At 38.6% G+C, this 20,007-nt stretch overlaps 1 protein-coding gene across 6 annotated transcripts in view; it reads left to right on the forward strand.

The window, feature by feature from the left end:
- PLA2G4A (phospholipase A2 group IVA) overlaps positions 1-20,007 on the forward strand; it is a 158,686-nt gene that overhangs the window by 51,713 nt on the left and 86,966 nt on the right. For 5 of the 6 annotated variants that reach the window (XM_027074337.2, XM_053209800.1, XM_027074338.2 and 2 more), the window contains 2 exons: positions 17,259-17,407; positions 18,124-18,237. The exons of the other annotated variant lie outside the window; for it this stretch is intronic. In XM_027074337.2, the coding sequence (XP_026930138.1) occupies positions 17,259-17,407; positions 18,124-18,237 (263 nt within the window). The remainder of the gene's footprint in view (positions 1-17,258; positions 17,408-18,123; positions 18,238-20,007) is intronic. 6 annotated transcript variants of the gene reach the window in all.

Raw genomic sequence — 20,007 nt, forward strand, 5'->3', positions numbered from 1 at the left:
TAAAAAATTCTGTGCATAACGAAACAATTTCCCAGTGGCCTCTTTATGGAAGATAATTCCAAGATGAATAAAGTGTTCCAGAACATGCCTATCTCTCATCTCTTATCTTGTATTTTCTACAAAGTTGAGAAATAGGTTGTGTTAGGAAAGAACTACTGTTCTTCATTCATTTAACTCATGTAGTTTATTAAACGGTCAAATGGTTTTAGGAGGACAGTTAGTCGTTTTTTTCTCTATTTAAATGTCATTAGATCTCTGTGCGTGTGTGACTCATATGTATATATTTGTGTTTAGGTCTGATGAGTACTGTAAATACTGTTCTATATATTTTGATAATATCAGTTGGTCCTTGGGTAGATTTTCACCACATTTATTCAGTAAGATTAACAGCATCTTCCAGTTGTATATTTGGTAGCAATGCTTTTGTGAGATAAGGAAAGCAGATTCCTATCAAAATGAAGAGTACGTCACCGGTACTAGTCGGGACATAATCCACATGTTCTCTCCTTTTTTTCAAGACTATCAGTGATAGAACCTCCTTAATTTAGTTTTTTATCACATATGTCTTATACTTGAACTTCTTTGTCTTAAAATACTTTCATATTTTTCACAAAAATACTTCAACATGTTAATGTTCTACATGTTAAATATTTCAGCATGTTAATGTTTAGTGAAGGGAAATCTTCATTCTAAAAACTTTTTAAAAACTGAGTGATATGCAGGCTTCTTTTCTTATGCTAAGTAAATCCTCTTTGCCAAAAATCATACATCACCACTTCTGTATTGAAAATGTGTGATTAATATCTCACGGAGTAAAATTTAAAAAATAGTTAAATGTTTCTTAAGTTTCCTCAGAAAAGTATGCTCTTAAACTTTTTATGTCAAAGAGAATAATTCTGCTCTAAAAGTTTGAGCATGTATGTGAAAACATTTATCACGTATGCTATTTTAGCATATTTTAATATTTTAAAATATTTCTTAAAAATAAAAATTCTATGACATAGAGATTGAAGTTAAGTTAAACTCAGCCAAGGGATAGTCTGGGAGTTTTGTAAATTTCACTGACTCCTCATAAGTACTTTTCCGTTCTTACTCCCCATGATGCATCAATATATTTTTTATGAAATATTTTAGATAAAATTCTAGACAAATTTATTTTCAGTTGATATACAAGGTGAATCCAAATCTGCAGTTACAAAATGAAATAACAGCTTGGAAATTTTAACTTTGGAGAACAAATGTTAAAAGAAATAGAACCCAGTGTTTTTTCCAGCAAGTCTCCATTATTCTTTTTTTAATTTTTATTTATTTTTGAGAGAGAGAGAGTGAAAAAATTGGGGAGCGGCAGAGAGGGAGACACAGAATCTGAAGCAGGCTCCAGGCTCTGAGCTGTCAGCACAGAGCCTGATGCAGGGCTCAAACCCATGAGCCATGAGATCATGAAAAAGTAAGATGCTTTGACTGAGCCACCCAGGCGCCCCAAGCAAGGCTCCATTATTAATGTCCTCATCAATAAATGTTGAGCATCTGCTATCTTGAGAAGTACAAAACAAATAAACATAATACGTGTGGTAGATAACTTTATTCAGTGCCTATTTCATACCAGAGAGGAAGCATGGCTTAGAGATTGGAGCAAGGACTCTGGAACTGGCTTGCTTGAATTCAAATCTCCCTTCTATTTATTAACTCCATGATTTTGGGTAAGTTACTTAGCTTTCCTAAGCCTCAATTTCCTCAGTGGTTACATGGGGGTAACAATTATACCTTCCTCATAGGTTTTTTTTTTTTTTTACAAGAATTAAATAAGATTATGAAGCATTTAGAAAGGGGCTTGATGCATAGTATACACAATATGTGTTAAATAAATAAGCAAAACTATTAAGTGGAGTTCATAGAACTTAACATACTGCATTTATTCATTTTAGTAACCCTAGAAGATATATGCTGTTTTTATTTTAATTTTACAGATACACAATTTTTTAAAAAGACATTAAGTAAATGTTCCCAAATCACACAGCTGTTAGGTTTTATGGCTAGAACTTAAATCTCTCTCACTCTGATGTTTACTTGTACAGTAGCTTTGCCTCTGAGCTTCGTATGGCCTAGATGATAAGATGAAACAGGTGTGAATAAGTCTGGAAAACCAACCCAAGAAGATATGCACTCAATAATTGTGTGTTTAGGCTGTATGATGTTACTGATTTTGAAAAGTGCTGGCAATAAACTTCCCAGAAGACTTCACAGCTAGAATGGAGACGGATTTTATAACTTCAGTAGAATTTTAATTTGTTATTATTAAATACTTTTGATACTTCAGTTTAGAAAAAAAGTCATAAAAGGTCTTAAACATCAGGCTGGCATGGTATGTCTACAGGCATGGTATGTCTATTATTTAAGGAATCTGGCTATTTTTTAATGGTTTATGCTAGTGAATAAATGTCAGGTAGCCAGGATAATGCCTTGTTTGAGTATACTGACCCTAAACTGGGGATCAGTTTTGCTGCACAGGGCACTTTGGGCAATATCTAGAGACATTTTTAGTTGTCACAATTGGGGGATCCCTTCTGGCATGTGGTGTGTAGAGGCCAGGGACAGCATCTCAGAGCAAAGAATTATCGGACCCAAAATACCAAGAGTGTCAAGGCTGAGAGTTCCTATTTTAATGAAAAATAAGAATTATTCTTGTATAGGGTAGAATGCACACATACAACTAAACCCATAGAACTAACATTAATAATATAAATAAATTAATGTGTTTTATAATAATATATAAGAATTTCTGGAGAATTACTCTTTCTCTCCTACCTAAACAGATGCCAAGAAACATTCTAAGTTCTAAATCTTTAAAAAATATTCCAAACATAGATGCTGATAACAAAGGTATTTTTGTTTCCTTCCAAGAAGTTATCATAGAGATTTAAGTAAAAAGGCAATGTAGGTAACAACGAAAATTTCAGTTCTGTTGTAGATTGGCCTTTAGCTTGCTTTGGGTTGTTTTGCATTTATCTCTCTCTGTTTTCTTGTGAATATCAACATTCTTTTTTTTTTTAATATATGAAATTTATTGTCAAATTGGTTTTCATACAACACCCAGTGCTCATCCCAAAAGGTGCCCTCCTCAAAACCCATCACCCACCCTCCCCTCCCTCCCACCCCCTATCAACCCTCAGTTTGTTCTCAGTTTTTAACAGTCTCTTATGTTTTGGCTCTCTCCCACTCTAACCTCTTTTTTTTTTTTCCTTCCCTTCCCCCATGGGTTTCTGTTAAGTTTCTTAGGATCCACATAACAGTGAAACCATATGGTATCTGCCTTTCTCTGTATGGCTTATTTCACTTAGCATCACACTCTCCAGTTCCATCCATGTTGCTACAAAGGGCCATATTTCATTCTTTCTCATTGCCACATAGTATTCCATTGTGTATATAAACCACAATTTCTTTATCCATTCATCGCTTGATGGACATTTAGGCTCTTTCCATACTTTGGCTATTGTTGAGAGTGCTGCTATAAACATTGGGGTCCAAGTGCCCCTATGCATCAGCACTCCTGTATCCCTTGGATAAATTCCTAGCAGTGCTATTGCTGGGTCATAGGGTAGGTCTATTTTTAATTTTTTGAGGAACCTCCACACTGTTTTCCAGAGTGGCTGCACCAGTTTGCATTCCTGCCAACAGTGCAAGAGGGTTCCCGTTTCTCCACATCCTCACCAGCATCTATAGTCTCCTGATTTGTCCATTTTGGCCACTCTGACTGGCATGAGGTGATATCTGAGTGTGGTTTTGATTTGTATTTCCCTGATAAGGAGTGACGTTGAACATCTTTTCATGTGCCTGTTGGCCATCCGGATGTCTTCTTTAGAGAAGTGTCTTTTCATGTTTTCTGCCCATTTCTTCACTGGGTTATTTGTTTTTTGGGTGTGGAGTTTGGTGAGCTCTTTATAGATTTTGGATACTGGCCCTTTGTCTGATATGTCATTTGCAAATATCTTTTCCCATTCCATTGGTTGCCTTTAGTTTTGTTGCTTGTTTCCTTTGCTGTGCAGAAGCTTTTTATCTTCATAAGGTCCCAGTAATTCACTTTTGCTTTTAACTCCCTTGCCTTTGGGAATGTGTCGAGTAAGAGATTGCTACGGCTGAGGTCAGAGAGGTCTTTTCTTGCTTTCTCCTCTAGGGTTTTGATGGTTTCCTGCCTCACATTCAGGTCCTTTGTCCATTTTGAGTTTATTTTTGTGAATGGTGTGAGAAAGTGGTCTAGCTTCAACCTTCTGCATGTTGCTGTCCAGTTCTCCCAGCACCATTTGTTAAAGAGACTGTCTTTTTTCCATTGGATGTTCTTTCCTGCTTTGTCAAAGATGAGTTGGCCATACGTTTGTGGGTCTAGTTCTGGGGTTTCTATTCTATTCCATTGGTCTATGTGTCTGTTTTTGTGCCAACAACATTCTTTACAGTAAGTTATTTTTACTATATGCCAGATGGTAGACCACTTCACTAATGTACTAAGTCAATTGTTACTTCAAACTGCACCCAGTCAGTTGTGCAGAGATGCTATTGGGCTTTCTTCCTGACATCCTCTTGGCTGATGATACATTCTGACAGTTTCATGTCCCTTTACAAAGGGACACACGTGCCCTGGGAAAGCGCTTTTGTAGATCTGAGGCTGTGAGAGAAAGGAAAATGAAAAAATAAGGAGAGTTCACATTGGAGACTCAATAAAACTGCTTTGTAATTTCAAATTGTTTTAACATTTATTTATTTTTGAAAGAGTGAGAGCATGTGCGCATGCACACATCCAAGTTGGGGAGGGGCAGAAAGAGGAAGACGGGATACAAAGCAGGCTCCGCACTGGGAGCCCAGAGCCCAGTGTGGGGCTCGAACTCGGGAACTGTGAGATCATGACCTGAGACGAAATCAAGAGTCAGCTAGCCACTTAACCGACTGAGTCACCCAGAGGTCTCTAAAACTGCTTTGTAATTTCAAATAAGGATAAGGTATTCTGTGATTATTTGAGAACGTAGACAATGCTGCTGTTGTTGCAAGGGCTTTTCTCTTCTCTGTCCAATGTATCCAGAATCACTACCAAAGTTCTGTTTTACTAAACTATATTGGATTCTTCACTAACTTTTCTAGCTTCTGTATTTCCAGCAGTTTTCAGGGACTGCCCTTCAGCATCTATAGCCATGACCATTCCAATTTTGAGCCTGTTCTGGAAGAAGCAGGGACTGCTATCTATAAACAAGTCCCTTGACACTCTACCCGATTCCTTGAAGGTATTAAGGGTGGCCAGATGAGAGTCAAAGGTTTATTATTATTATTATTACTGCGTTTAGAACTTGAAAGTAAAGGTTAAATGCAAATGCACTGGGAAGAAATGACTGGCATTGACTCATATTAAAATACAAATGAATGGGGTGGGACAAAGCTCCAGGAAGGTTGAGACATATTAGGCAAGAGCAGAGAGAAGTTAAGAGTGGGGAGATTGCTGTGCCTAAAATAAAGGTCACCTTTTCTGCAGTATTGCTCAGGGCTAGCCCACTATCCATTACTTCGGTAATATTTATATATTCCTATAATGTTTCAGACTTAGTTTACAGTTTAGTAGAGGCAAAAATAGGTAAGGGTTAGTGTTGGATTATTTGAAAGAGCAAGGAATTTGGCTTTCAGAAAGCCTAGATTAAAATCCTATCTCTAAATAACCTTGCTCAACTTACTAAAAGTCTCTGAGTCTGTTTCCTCACCTTCATGATGGGAATAATAATATCTAACTCAGCAAGTTGAAGCTTTACGTGGAATTACTTCTGTTTTATGCAGATGTATATAGATGAGGCCTCTGGGGAATATGATTTACAGTAGCCAATTTTACCTGATAAGAAAACAGAACTAGTTGCCTAGAGATGTATGAACAGGATAAGGAAAAAATACAGGTAACATCTCCTTCTGCTCATCCTTTATGTGTACAGTATTTGGACCCTTGAATATTCTTAGGACAAGGACAACACCTTACTAGCATTTAGTTATCAGGTGAAATGTCAAAGGAAAGCATAATGGTGTGCACAAGCAAAACAGAAGCCGTGTTTTCTTACTCAGAACAAATGCTTCCACCATCAAGGTGACTGTGTGCATTGTTCAAAATGTTGGCTTCCAGAGATGCCACGTGGCCTACATGTTGACTTGTGGGGGTGATTCTGCAGCGTATAATCGAGGAGGGTCACTGACTGGAAAGAGAACCTGGGGTCCGGTCGGGGGCACCCTTGTGACCCTTCCTCACCACGCATAGACCTGCCCTCAGAGTCAGTCAGTGAAAGACAAAAGTGTGTTTCCCAAAGACATCGTGGTGGTGGCTTTGTGAAGAGTGGTTGGAATGTGGGGGAAGCAAGCAGCTAGGAGATGATGTGAACAGCCCAGGTGAGAGGCACTGCTTAGTTGAACTGAGGTGGCGATATTTTGACTGGGCTTGAGGAACCAGACGTGATAGCCACGTTAGAGGTGGACTAGGTGGGACTCGGAGGCAGATTGGATACAGGAGCTGTGAGGAAAAGAGAATGACCCTCATGTGTCCAGCTCTGGTGCTGGTAGTGATGGTTCCGTGCAAGTAAGACATTGAAAGTCAGGAAAAATTAACAGGTTTTTGTTCATTTTGCTTTGTTTTTCTTTTGTCTTGCAGCTAAGGAAAGAAGGGTGGAAAGAGAATAAACTTGTTTTGTACATGTTGAGTGTGAGGTATTTTTCAAAGGCATTCAAGAAGAAGATTCAAAGTCTCAGAGTAGAGAGGGCCTCAGGAATGTAGATTAGGGAGAAAATCATATTTATGTGGAAGCCAGAGCCAAGAAAGGATTCAAGGACTTCAAGAATTGATTCAGAATGGTTAAAGAAAGATGGAAGCCTTTAAAGATATATTACTTGGCAAGAGGTTATATATGGACATGGAATCAAGAATCTCATATTTGTCCTCCTTGCAGCATCGAGGAAATGAATGTATCACAACTGCCATTTAAGCCTTGAAGATGATCGGCTTTAAAGGATCTGAGATTAATCAAACTGCAGGCTTCATGTGGGTCATGTGACCTGAGGGGTGCATATTGAGTGTGTTTTTTAAAGACAATATGAATAGTTGATAATTCTTTTATAAGTTGGTTTTGAATACATGAACATTAATTTTTTAAGGGGTTCACTTTGTTTTGAAGGATTCTTTGAAGGATTTGTAACAGATGTGAAATGAAAGCCCACAATTTAGTGGTGAGCTGAGGGGGAAACTTAGGGCAAGATATACTGAGGGAACATTTACAGAGGTAGGTAGGAAATTGCAAATAATGATATCATTTATTTGCGTAAAGGGTACTGCATTGAGAAAAAAAAAATTCATCAAGTCGCCATGGAAGCTGTGATTGAGGCATGATTTTTGCCAGGAGCTGGGGGATGGGAGGCAGGAATAGAGAGATGGTGGTCAAAGGCAACAAACTTCCAGTTATAAGATGAATAAGTTCTGTGGATCTAATTACAACATGGTGATTGTAGTTAACAATATCGTATGCTATATTTGGAAGTTGCTAAGAAAGTAGATCTTCAATGGTTTCACCACAAAAAGAAATGGTAATTGTGTGAGATGATAGAGGTGTTCACAAACCCTACTGTGATAATCATTTGGCAATATGTGTATCACATCATCATGTTGTACACCTTAAACTTACATAGTGTTATATGTCTAGTATAATTCAGTAAAGCTGAGGAAAAAAGTTACAATAGGGAGAATAGCACTATGTCATAGAAAAGGTGGAGCATAATGGGTCGGAATTTTACAAGATGATGGGATTAGAAGCTGCAAGTATAGACTGCATTTATTTTTCTAAACTCTTTCATGAGGGTAGGAAAGATCTTGAGGAATTAGCAAAAATAATGAATTTATTTTATTTTTTTAAGTTTATTTCTTTATTTTTGAGAGAGACAGAGAGAATGTGAGGAGGGGAGGGGCAGAGAGAGAGGGAGAATCTCAAGCAGGCTCCCCACTGTCAGCACAGAGCCCAATGCGGGGCTCGAACTCGTGAACCTTGAGATCATGACCTGAGCCAAAATCAAGAGTTGGTTGCTTAACTGACTGGGCCATCTAGGCACTCCTGTTTATTTATTTATTTTTTTTGATGATCAGTGTTTGTTTATAGGTTGCGAAGGTGTAGCCAGGGCAAAGCAAATGTTTACAGGTTAAATTTGGGTCTGGGGATAAATGAGAAATATCTGAGAGGAGGTAGAATAGTATGACATTGAGAGAAGAATGTATGGATACTTGTTCTTCTAAGACATGAAGGAAGAACTTAAGTATGAATAAATGCATTTTCTAATTATAAATATGGTTTTACAGTTGTGAAGTATAGGGAAGAGAAATTGAATGAATCCATCTAATCCTCTCCTTTTGTTTTCTCAGTGAAGTATGAGCCTGAGTTGTACCCTCAGATGAGGAGTAGCGGATAGGGTGGGTGACTTGAGAAATGTAATAAGTGTTGGGCAGTCATGTAAAGAATGGAAATAAAAGGAATAGGGATTAGTATATGTTTGGTCAAGTTAATGACTCAGTAGTCATTGGACTATGCTGAAGCAACTAATAGCAGAACATTCATTTCCTCTGAGTGCAACTTATAAGACACAGGTTAAATTAATTTAAAGAATGTCTGAAAGATTGAAAACTGCTGAGTCAACTGGGATTTGAGGGACCAAAATCTCAGAGGAGAGAAGTCATTGAAGTAGGCCTCAGTGTTCTACAAGCCATCTTTCCCCCCTCAATCCACTGCTGGATTTAGGTGGGTTTGGGGGGGTCACGAGGATGTAGGAAGTAGCCAAGTAGTGAAGAGGCAGACAATCCACCAGAGCTCTGACAATCTCAAAGGATTTGGGGACACAAAAACTGCATTTCCGAGACAAGCCAGTTAGAATTTGAGGGGCAGAGCGTCTGAGAGAAGGGAAACTCAGAGAAGCTGAAAGTCAGCGCCTTCACCATGTGCACTAAACAAAGTCTTAATCTGCGTGGGGCAACAGGCTGAGGAGCAAACATAAAATACCCCCCAAAACAAAGCAGAGATATTGGCAGCATCACAGTGCTAAGAGGGAAAAAAAATGGAATTCAGAACTTCCAAATGAAAAGGGGCCTTCGAAACACCCTGGGCTCTCAGTTGAGAAGTTTCAGTGGGACTGAACGAGAGGTAGGCTGAACCTTACAAAGATTGGAGTCAGTTCCATTTTTGATTAAGTTCAGGAGATCCATCCTATTCTCCCTGACTGCCTTCCGGAAGATAAGATGGGGCTTCTGTGGAGGTAGATCTAAGTCCCTTCCCATTTTTCATAGAAAGGTCTGGCATTGAGCCAAGAATCACCAGGTATACCAAAGACTAAGATCAAGAAAAATAAATAGATCTGCACAGATTATATAAAATAATTATGGTTAATATGTTCGAGAAAACAGATGACAAATGGAGAATTTTACCAGGGATCCAGATACATAGGAAAGAATAAAATGGAAGAATTACAACTAAAAACAAGAAGTGAAATTAAAAACTCCATAGATAGGTTTGATGTCGTTTGGACACATCTGAAGAGGCAATTAATTAACAGAATAGGTTAGTAGTAAATATCCAGACTGAAACACAGAGAACAAAAAGGGAAATAAACTATAGAGGAAAACATAAGGAATATCTAGGGCATGATAGAAAGCACTGGGAAGGAGAAAGGGTGTGTGTGTGTGTGTGTGTGTGTGTGTGTGTGTGTGTGTAGGTTATGAACTCAAGGATAAGTACAAAGAATACCAACCCTACGCATATTGCAGTAAAATTGCTGGGAACTAAAGAGAAAGAAAAAAAATGTTCTAAAGGTATCCAGAGGAAAAAAGACATTTAAAAAAGCAACCACAAGATAACAGAATGACATCTATGAAGTGTTGAAATAAAATATCTGCCAGAATAACCGAAGGAATTAAAGAAAGACAACATATACTACCTGACATCAATTTATTATAAAACTAGGATAATTAAGACAGAGTGGCATTAGTGCAAGAGTAAATGAATAGACTAATGGACGAATAAACCAATAAAAATCCAGAAACAGACTTGCATTTATGTGACCTCTTGATTAATGCAAAAGTTACATTGCCATGCTAGGATTAAAGGCAGTGTTTCCAGTAAATGATCCCGAGTCCCTATGAAAAAAATCATAACACTCCCCTCACACCATACGCAGGAATTGATTCCAATTTAGATCTAAAAAGAAAAAGTAAAACCAGTAAGATTTTTGAAGACATCAATGCAAACTATTTTATGACACTGGAATAGCTAAGGTTTTCTTAAAAGACAAAAAGCAGGGGAGCCTGGGTGGCTCAGTCAGTTAGCACCTAACTCTTGATTTTGGCTCAGGTCATGATCCCAGGGTCGTGAGATTGAGCCCTGCTTAAGATTCTCTCTCTCTCTTCCCCACTCTGCACCTCCATCCCCACTCCCCTCCCCACTCACACACACACACATGCACACCGTCTCTCACTCTCTCTCTAAAATAAAAAAAAAAGACAAAAAACCTGAATTATAAGAAAACAGTTGGACACACTGAACTATATCAAAGTTCGGCATTTATTTTGATCAAAAGACATCATTTAAAATAGTGAAAAGATGGAAACCCTAAATTGAGAAAATATATCTGCAACCTATGTATGTCTGTCAAAGGACTCATCCAGAATATGTAAAGTACTCATAAATTAATCTAAAAAACAAGCAACCCAATGGAAAGAAATGGACAAAGGATTTGAGTATGCTCTTCATTCCAGAGAATCACCAATTGACCAATAAAAAGAAGAGGTATTCAACCTCATCATCATCCAAGATGTGTGAAATAAATCCACACTGAGATACCATCATACATCCACCAGATGTTTAAAATTAAAAGACTGACAATATTAAGTATTGGAAGGATGTGCTGCTGTATGACTATTAACATCAGCGTGTACAATAGTGTAATAATTTCATACCTAAGGAATTCCATTCTTGGGAATTTTGCAACAGAAACATACATATGTACACAACAAAAGCCACATCCAGAATGTTCATGGCAGCACCACTGGTAATATCACAAATTAGAAATAATCCAAATGTCCATTAACGGTGAAATGGATAAACATTTTATGGAATACAGTGGAATAGTTTCCATCAATAATAACGAACATATTTTACACGTTACTGTGGATGAATCTCACATACTTAATGGTGGCTCAGTTGTACATATTGTGCTATTGATTCTACTGATAAAAAGCAGGTAAAAATATTCTATGCCGATAGAAGGCAGGGCACTGGTCACCCTGCTGGAGGGATTTGAGGGAGGCTTCCGGAGTGCTGGTAACGTTCTGTATCTTGATCTGAGTGGTGATATTGTGAGTGAGTTCAGTTTATGAAAACTCAACAGACTGTAGCAATGATCTTCTAACTCTTCTGCCTATATCTTATCCTTCAACAAAAACTTTACGGTAAAAAAGAACCAAATGGCCCTTGCAATTTGTACATTTACGGTGAGGCTAACAATCACTTTCCTGGCTAGTCACTCAGCCAGCATAGAACCTGGGGAGTGAAAGTTTGGTAATCATAAAACCTTTAAGTTTTTAAACCTTTAAGTTGAAAAGCTTTAAGTGCTCCATATAATTACCTTTATCATGAAATCACACATATTTCAAAGAGTGATGACAGCTGAAAGCGATATGCAGAAGCATTTATTTCAACAAATTACTATTTAATTTTTGGTCTTATGGTACTCCTATTTTGGTGGTAACTGAAGCAGAATGCTTGAATATTCAGTCTATCACCTTATATACGTTGCCTGCTAACACACCCCGCATACTTTATTCTTGGATTTGTTTTCATGTGGCTACTTGAAAAGGTCTTTAATGGCTGGAAAGAAACGGAAGTGAATTACTGGATTGTGCTTAATATAGTCTATGGGCAGCATGACTCCATGACAGACGGCCAGTAAGCCTGTTGACGTCTCAGTGCCAAAATATTTCTACTTTTCTGTCTGTGTTCTTTATATTATTGTTCTTTAGTTGATTCTAATCATATACCTTAAACCACAGTTTTCTAAATTGTGTACCTAAGAACCGCCTGGTCAAGTTGTTAAAAATGCAGATTTCCAAGCCTGAGCTCTGACTGAAGACGCAAAGTATGTGCATTTTTAACACTCCAGACGATGCTGTGAAGATATTTTAGGGGACTAAATTTTGAGAAACACTACCTTAAGTTCACCATCAATAGTAATAGCTATTTGGAAAATGATATTTTGACTGGGAATTTGGGGGGATTATTCTTTTGGGGATTTTTTGGCTGTTTTGTATCAGGTTATGAGTCACCTTCATTTAGAGCAAAGGGTTTAAGTTGCTGAGCAAAGTGGATATGAGAAAGCAAATGGAGAATATTTAAAATAGAACTTACAGAGTACAGAAGCTGCCATCAGCCCCTATCATGAATCATATAATATTTTGTTCAGACAAAGCTGAAGTGGCAGATGGGCCTGTTATTAATTTAGGTAGGCACTCCTTAAACTACTAAAGTTTATGAGAAGTTTTACAACCCTGGAATTCTGAAGCTATTTCAGGTGCATGTAGTTTCATGTCATCTTTATGGGAGCAGAAAAAGATCTGTATCCCACACCCCTTGCATTTTTGTTTGTCAGAATTTAGATAAAAGGATGCAATGAGAGGAAGTCTTTGCCCACACATTGCATCTTTGCTTTACCACCTGTTTTGCTGGAACCAATCAAGGCGAAGCTGAATCATTGACTCAGCATCCAGTTACCCTACAGGCATCAATTCACAAAACCATGAACTAAGTATACAGGAGAAAGAAACCCAAACATTTCTTTTCCTACATTTGACTTCTTTCTCCCTTGAATGCATATCTAGGAACTTCTCTCAAGCACGTGGCTAAGTTGTGCTGTCGAACTGGACTGCTTTCCCTTTTCAAAGCTTCCGTGTGTGGGACGCCTGGATGGCTCAGTCGGTTTAGCGTCTGACTCTGGCTCAGGTCACGATCTTGTGATTCGTGAGTTCGAGCCCTGTGCCGGGTTCTGTCCTGACAGGTCGGACCCTGGAGCCTGCTTCGAATTCTCTGTCTCCCTCTCTCTCTCGATCCCTCCTCCGCTAGTGCTCGCTCTCTCTCTCCCCCCAAAATAAATAAACATTAAAAAAAAAAAAAGCTTCTATGCACTATGGTGCTAATGAAGATTATAGATTATATAAAGGGCATGAGCTGTGTGATTAGCATAATCCAATTTGAAACTAGCATCCTAAAATTCTTTTTCATCTTGCAGTGCCTGCCACTGCCAGATGTTTCTCAGCTTGCAAAGATTAGCAGTGATGCCGACTGCACTATCAAAGTTTGCAGCTGTCGGTGGTTTTCCACTGTCCAGCACCCTTTGACATCTTAACTGAGGTCTCTCGCTAATGAAGCGAGAGGAGAAACTAAAACAACTACCACTCTTGACAGAGGTTGTAGACTATTGATGTTGGGGAAAAGTGAAAAGAAGAATCCAAAGTGACAGCTTTAAACTGGGTTCTGGTTTTCTTAAAGGAGGTCTGTCCCTGTTTTGACGTATAAATGTAGCATCGGCATCCTGTCGCACGGTATTTTCTTTATCATTTTTTCAGAGTTAGAATTTGCCAGGGTGTATGACCTGAACTGAGCGTCCAGGATGGCTTGGAAGATGGTTATATCCCTGACTGACTTAGGCTATTTCAGTTTGCTGCATTCTTTTCTTATTCTTGGGTTTCTCCCAAGGAACTTAATTTTCTGCTTTCTCTTCCTCATTTGGCCCAAGAAAACCTCTCCCTCCTTTCCTCAGATTCAGAGGAAGACCAAGCCTCAAAGGCAATTTCTCCACCTACGATTTGACTTTATTTGTGTGTAATAATCCGAGTGACTGAGCTACTAGTCATGGGCGTAGTGTATCTGCTTGTCTCCCGTTTACCTTTGCTTCTCAAATTAGGCTCTTAGCATTTGAGTCACTTCCACAGTCCAGATCTTCAGTTTCATGCTCGGTGGCCTGGTAAAGCCAAACTGCTTCTTGACAGGTAGTTGCTGGCGTAGAGTAGGCACTCAAATATTTGTTGAGCGAATGAATGATGTTTACCATTTGCATGCCTCCTCTTCCCGGACACTGTTTGTTTTCTAGATTGATTTTTGCCTGGTTTTGTGTGTTCTAGTGTTTGGGGAAAACAGAAAAGAGCATCAGCCCCATGAGAAAGAACCTGCCCTATGGGCTAATGAAGGGGCTCCATTTTTGCACATTTAAGGTGAAGGACCAGTTGAATCGTCTCCTTTAAATCACGTGTTGACTTCTCAAAAGAGGGAAGATATTTTTCTTTATGGCCTTCCACCACCTGCTATTCTAACCTGTAGTTTTGTTTCTGATTTGCCGTCTTGAGCGCTGGTGCTGTGGCAAGAACATGGTTAAGGAAAAGCAACATCTCCTGGTTGAGGAGGTGGGAAGAGTCACCTTGTAGCCTGCCCGCCTCTGCTTTGGCCTGTTTCCCCTTGGCTTCCCTCCTGCTCAGTACTTTTGTTTTCTAGTTTGTCTTCCATGGTCTGGTTGAGAGATACAAGCACTGGGTTAGAAACTGCAATATGTAAATGTATCAAACCAACACTTTGTCTGCCTTACACTTATGCAATATTATATGCCAATTATACCTCCATAAAAATAAATAATAAATAAAATTCCAATAACTACCTATTTCCCTTTTCTCTAAAACAGGGTATCGAAAGTGTGAACAGAAGATGACCTACATCAGTATCAGCTAGAATATTTATTTTAAAATGCAGATTCCTGGGGCATCTGGGTGGCTCAATTGGTTAAGCATCCGACTCTTGATTTCAGCTGAGGTCATGATCTCACGGTTTGTGAGTTTGAGCACCACATTGGGTTCTGCTCTGTCAGCATGGAGCCTGATTGTGATTCTCTGTCTCCTCTCTCTCTGCCCCTCCCCCACTCATGTGTGTGAGCATGCGCGCGCTCTCTCTCTCTCTCTCTCTCTCTCTCTCTCTCTCTCAAAAATAACTAAACTTTTAAAACTGCACATTTCTAAGTTCTCTGCTGATCATAGGTCTTAGGAAATGAGGGTCAGGGGTCTGCAGGTTTTTCTTTTTTTAATGTTTATCTAATTTTGGTTGAGAGACTGCAAGTGGGGGAGGGGCAGAGAGAGAGAGAAGAAGACAAAAAATCTGAAGCAGGCTCCATTCTCTCACCACAGAGCCCGATGTGGGGCTCATGAACTGTGAAATCATGACTTGAGCTGAAGTTAGACACTTAACCAACTGAGCCAGTCAGGTGCCCAGTAGAACCCTAGGCATTTATATTACACTCTTACTTTTGAGACTCAGCTGCCCTTAACTATCAATGCATGAGGTCCAAATGGGAAAATTAAATAAAAGACAATTCCAAATGCTTATACCTCATTCACAAATCTTTCCTCTTTACCATAAAAAGGCTTTTAAAAATGTGATCACCACATAAAACTATGAACAGCGTTTAAAAATTAAGTGAAGGGCACTGATTAAATTGTTTGATGGCCATAACTATTGTTGAAAGACAAAGGTTTTTTTTTTTAATTTCTTTGAAAAGCAATCATTTGAGAACTATTATTTTTGCTTTTCCTTTGTTCTCAATTTTTATATCTTTTTATGTGGACATCTGTGCCACTTTCTTCCTCCCTCCCTCCCTTTCTTTCTCCTTCCCTCTTCTTTTCCATGACTCTACTTTCTATAGCAATGCCTACCTTATGATATCATCTTTAGAACTTAGGAGCATGATGTCATTAAATGAAAGACTGTTGCAGTCAGAACTTCCCCTGAGACTTACCAGCTGGACGATAGTAGACGGATTGCTTAACATCCCTCAGTTCCTGTTGTCTCAACAGAGCACTTACCTTGTAGTACTGTTGGGAGATTTGAATGAGACTTATGTGTGTACAGTGCTTAACAGAGATCCTAGCAGGCATTACTCAACTGTTGGTTTTTGTGGTTATGAATTACAATGGCCACTTGGGAAAGGATGTGTTAAAGAGAAAAGTCAAGTCCTTAAGTTAGGAGACCTATGAATATTGTGATGGTTGTTAAGTTCTAAAGAGATAAAGTTGAGTCAGACTTGATGGCTGCCCTCAAGCTGTTGACAGTCTTGTAGGAAAAGATAAATGTGTAATTACATCCATGAAATGTAGTGTGTGCAATGCTGTAAGACGTGGAAGATTCAGTGGAACCACTAAGGAGGGAGTGATCAATGTTTCCACGGCTTAGTCAGTTGCCTTGTTGTTAAGTGTATATATAGTGGGAAGAAATTTAAATAGTACCTTTGTTTCTTTCTATTTAAAATGGTACCCACATCATGCCCTGACTCAAGCAAGTCTTTATGTACAGTAGAAAAAGCTGTCACTTCCTGGGGCACCTGGGTGGCTCAGTTGGTTAAGTAAGCGTCTGACTTTGGCTCAAGTCATGATCTCATGGTTTGTGAGTTCGAGCCCCATGTTGGGCTCTGTGCTGAGAGAGCCTGAAGCCTGTTTCAGATTCTGTGTCTCCCTCTTTCACTGTTCCTCCCCTGCCTGTGCTCTGTCTCTCAAACATGAATAAACATTTAAAAAAGTTAAAAAAAAAAAAGAAAAGAAAAAGCTGTGACTTCCTTGAGACACCCACTTCCATCTGATTGAGTACTGCTATAATAAATACAGAAACATACATGGATTACTAATATAGGTGCTGTTCAGTGTGCAGCCTGTACAGCTATACAAGGCAATCCTATAACTACAATATTTATCTCACACTGACTGTCATTGTTTGGCAAAGAAAGTAATTAGGATAATTTTTTTCTGTTGTAGACTATGATCCTGAACCCATGACCTTGTCACCATCAGAGTCCTGGGGTGACGGTTATATTGTAGTTGGCTGGGTGAGATTGCTCTCATCATTTAGCAGTTGGACTGACATGTTGACTGAACATGTCCTAAAGTGGACAGAAGAATTCTGAGTAAAGCACCTAATAAACGATTCCTTCCCACAGGACTGTTGTGAAGGGCAGGGACATAATGTGTAAGAAGTATATAACCTGTGATGTTCTTCTGTTATGTAGTATCTTGTCTCAGACATTTTGAATATATGATGGCAGATTCATTAAAAATAATCTGACAGAGCATACAGTAAAAACAAATTAGGAATTATGAATCACATCTTTGTATCCTTCTCCCTTGTGTTTGCTGTCTATAGTTGATACCCCAGATCCCTATGTGGAACTTTTCATCTCCTCAACCCCTGACAGCAGGAAGAGAACAAGACACTTCAATAATGACATAAACCCAGTGTGGAATGAGACCTTTGAATTTATTTTGGATCCTAATCAGGAAAATGTTTTGGAGGTCAGTGAATCATTTGTGGACTGTTCAATGGTCATAATTCATGTTGAAGTTGGTGCCTGAGCTTTGTCCCTTCTCTTCAGTTGGGTGTAGTTGGAGTCCAGCTGTGCAGCATGGCATACTAAGCTCCAGATGGTGCCCCCCAGGTGATGTGACACCACCCCCCCCCCCGCCCGGGTGATGGGAAGGTCCAGTGGAAAACACAAGAGTTAGGTAGGGCTGGGAAGAATCGTTTATCCTCCTTGAGTGCTTTGGAGAAAACGTTTTGTGTTATAAAGAGAAAGGTCCAAGTATAACAGAATAATCCTATTGTCAATTGATTGTAACTTTAAGGTAACTTAAGGCTTCTAACTTAAAATCATTAACTTTCAATGAAGTTAAAATAGATCATTTCCAAAATGGTTGCATGGGTTTTCTACATAATTTATTTCTCATACTCCAGAATAGCATTTCCCCTGAGAGGGGATAAAGTCCCATTTTTGAAAACATGATAATGAAGATGTCAATCAGGAAAATGAAAAAAAATTATTATTTTAGTAGCAAATGTGTCTGAAAGAAAAGACAAAGTATTATAACAAAGCTGAATGTTGAGGACCTCAAATGATTATTAAAGATCATTTGAAGACTTTCATTTATTGATTGTGGTGGAGATTTTAGATATAATTTCCAAAGATCCAAGAGAAATTGTGTTCTTGTGCTTTACCTTTTAATGTCTACAGGTCACATTAATGGATGCCAATTATGTCATGGATGAAACTCTAGGAACAGCAACATTCCCCATATCCTCTATCAGAGTGGGAGAGAAGAAAGAGGTTCCTTTTATTTTCAACCAAGTAAGCAACATAACAGGATTATTTTTCAACCCTATGTCAGATAAAAATCTCTTTATTCTGGAATTTTATTTCTTTGTTTGTTTGAATGTTTGTGTTTTAAAGAGGAAAATTTTGTTTTCCCTTTTACTTCTTATCCTAATCTTTTTATTGTTTTGATATTTATAGACTTTGGTTGAGGTATCACAGTAAATACTATTAAGACATTAATCTCTGTTGTTGCTCTCAGTGAGGCAATGACTTTGGATCCCACTGGCAGGTCTAACAAAACTTCTGGGAAGATGAAGGAAGATATGAAATCTGAAAGGAATAGCAGAGAAGGGAGAATGAGGGAGTGAACTCAGAAAACTATTGGGACGTCCAAACTGTTCCAAAATTACGTGCTTAGTAATAAATTAAACCTCTGTGGAGGATCTGTCTCAAATAATCCTCAAACAATTAGGGCTGAAGCAATGAAAGGTCAACAGGAATAGTCTTGGGGTTTTTATTCTCTTTATAATGCTAGGTTTGCTGCGTTTCTGAAATTTCAATAATTTAGGAACACTAAAGCCTTAGAAAAATTATTACTACAGAGCAAACATTGGATTTTGAATTTTATAAGAAACTAATTTAATAGTTTACAGTGAGAAATGTAAACAACTGGTGGACAAGTATGCAGAGACTGGTTAATGTATTAATTTCTTATTGGGAGAGGCTCTGTTTTTGCTCATTCTTGGAATGACTTCAAATTGCTTTCTTCACTCAAACCTGCCTTAAGTCCTTAAGTCTCACCTCCCTAACCATTGCTATCCCAAGTGACCTCCTTCTTCTCCAAACTCCTAAGATAATTATCTGTGGTATTCATTGGGACTGAATCATTTAAATCATTCAGTTGCTCACCTCCCTCCCTCTCCCCATACACTAAAATCCTATAGGTCAGGAATACTGGTTATGCATGTCTAATTACAGAGTTAATACATAGGGTATACTTATTGAATGAGGGTATACCGATTTAGAAACCAGCTCAAGCCCAAAGGGCCACCTGACCAGTTCATGCAATCAGAGCAGCCCAGGTGCCTGAGGACACTCTAGTTACTCACTCTCTGCCGACTCCTTGAGCTGCTTATGGAAGCATGTCTTCTGTATGTCTTAATCCAGTGCCAAGAGAGACACAGCCCACAGTTCTGTTGACTTTTTGAAGTTATTTCGTTCATCCCTCTTGCAAATGTTTATGGAAGTGCCCTGTGTACCAGCCACTGTGTTCTGTGCGAGGAATATAAGAAAGACCAAGACACAGGAGGCTTTTCCCTCAGTTGTCTTTCTGTGGGGTGGAGGTGAGGTAGGGGTGGAAATAGGAAGCAGGCTTAGGAGATGTGAACGTGATGAAATGAAACCACCATCCAGTGAGATAAGCATCAATGAGGAATGTGCAGAGTATGGTAGGAAGACAGAATAAAGACAGACTGTGTTGGGGGAGGAAGCCAGGGATGGCTGCGTATTAGTAGGTGATTTTGAATAGATTGAACAGTGAACATAGTGATTTAATCCCTTGGCATTTGAAGCCAGGCTATTTGGTGTTTAAATGCCAGCTCTGTCCCTTACTATCTGTTTTATCCTGGTCAAATCACTTAGCTCTTCTGTGCCTCGATTTGCTCATCTATCAAAGGGAGATAATATCTCATATGATTAGATGAGTTAATTTTATTTATATAGCTGTATAATATATAATGTATATTACATATACATGTATTTTAAATATATTTAGATATAATTATATATTTAATATAGATTTAT

The sequence above is a fragment of the Acinonyx jubatus genome, chromosome E4 (assembly GCF_027475565.1).
Source record: "Acinonyx jubatus isolate Ajub_Pintada_27869175 chromosome E4, VMU_Ajub_asm_v1.0, whole genome shotgun sequence".
NCBI classification, from domain to species: Eukaryota; Metazoa; Chordata; class Mammalia; order Carnivora; family Felidae; genus Acinonyx; species Acinonyx jubatus.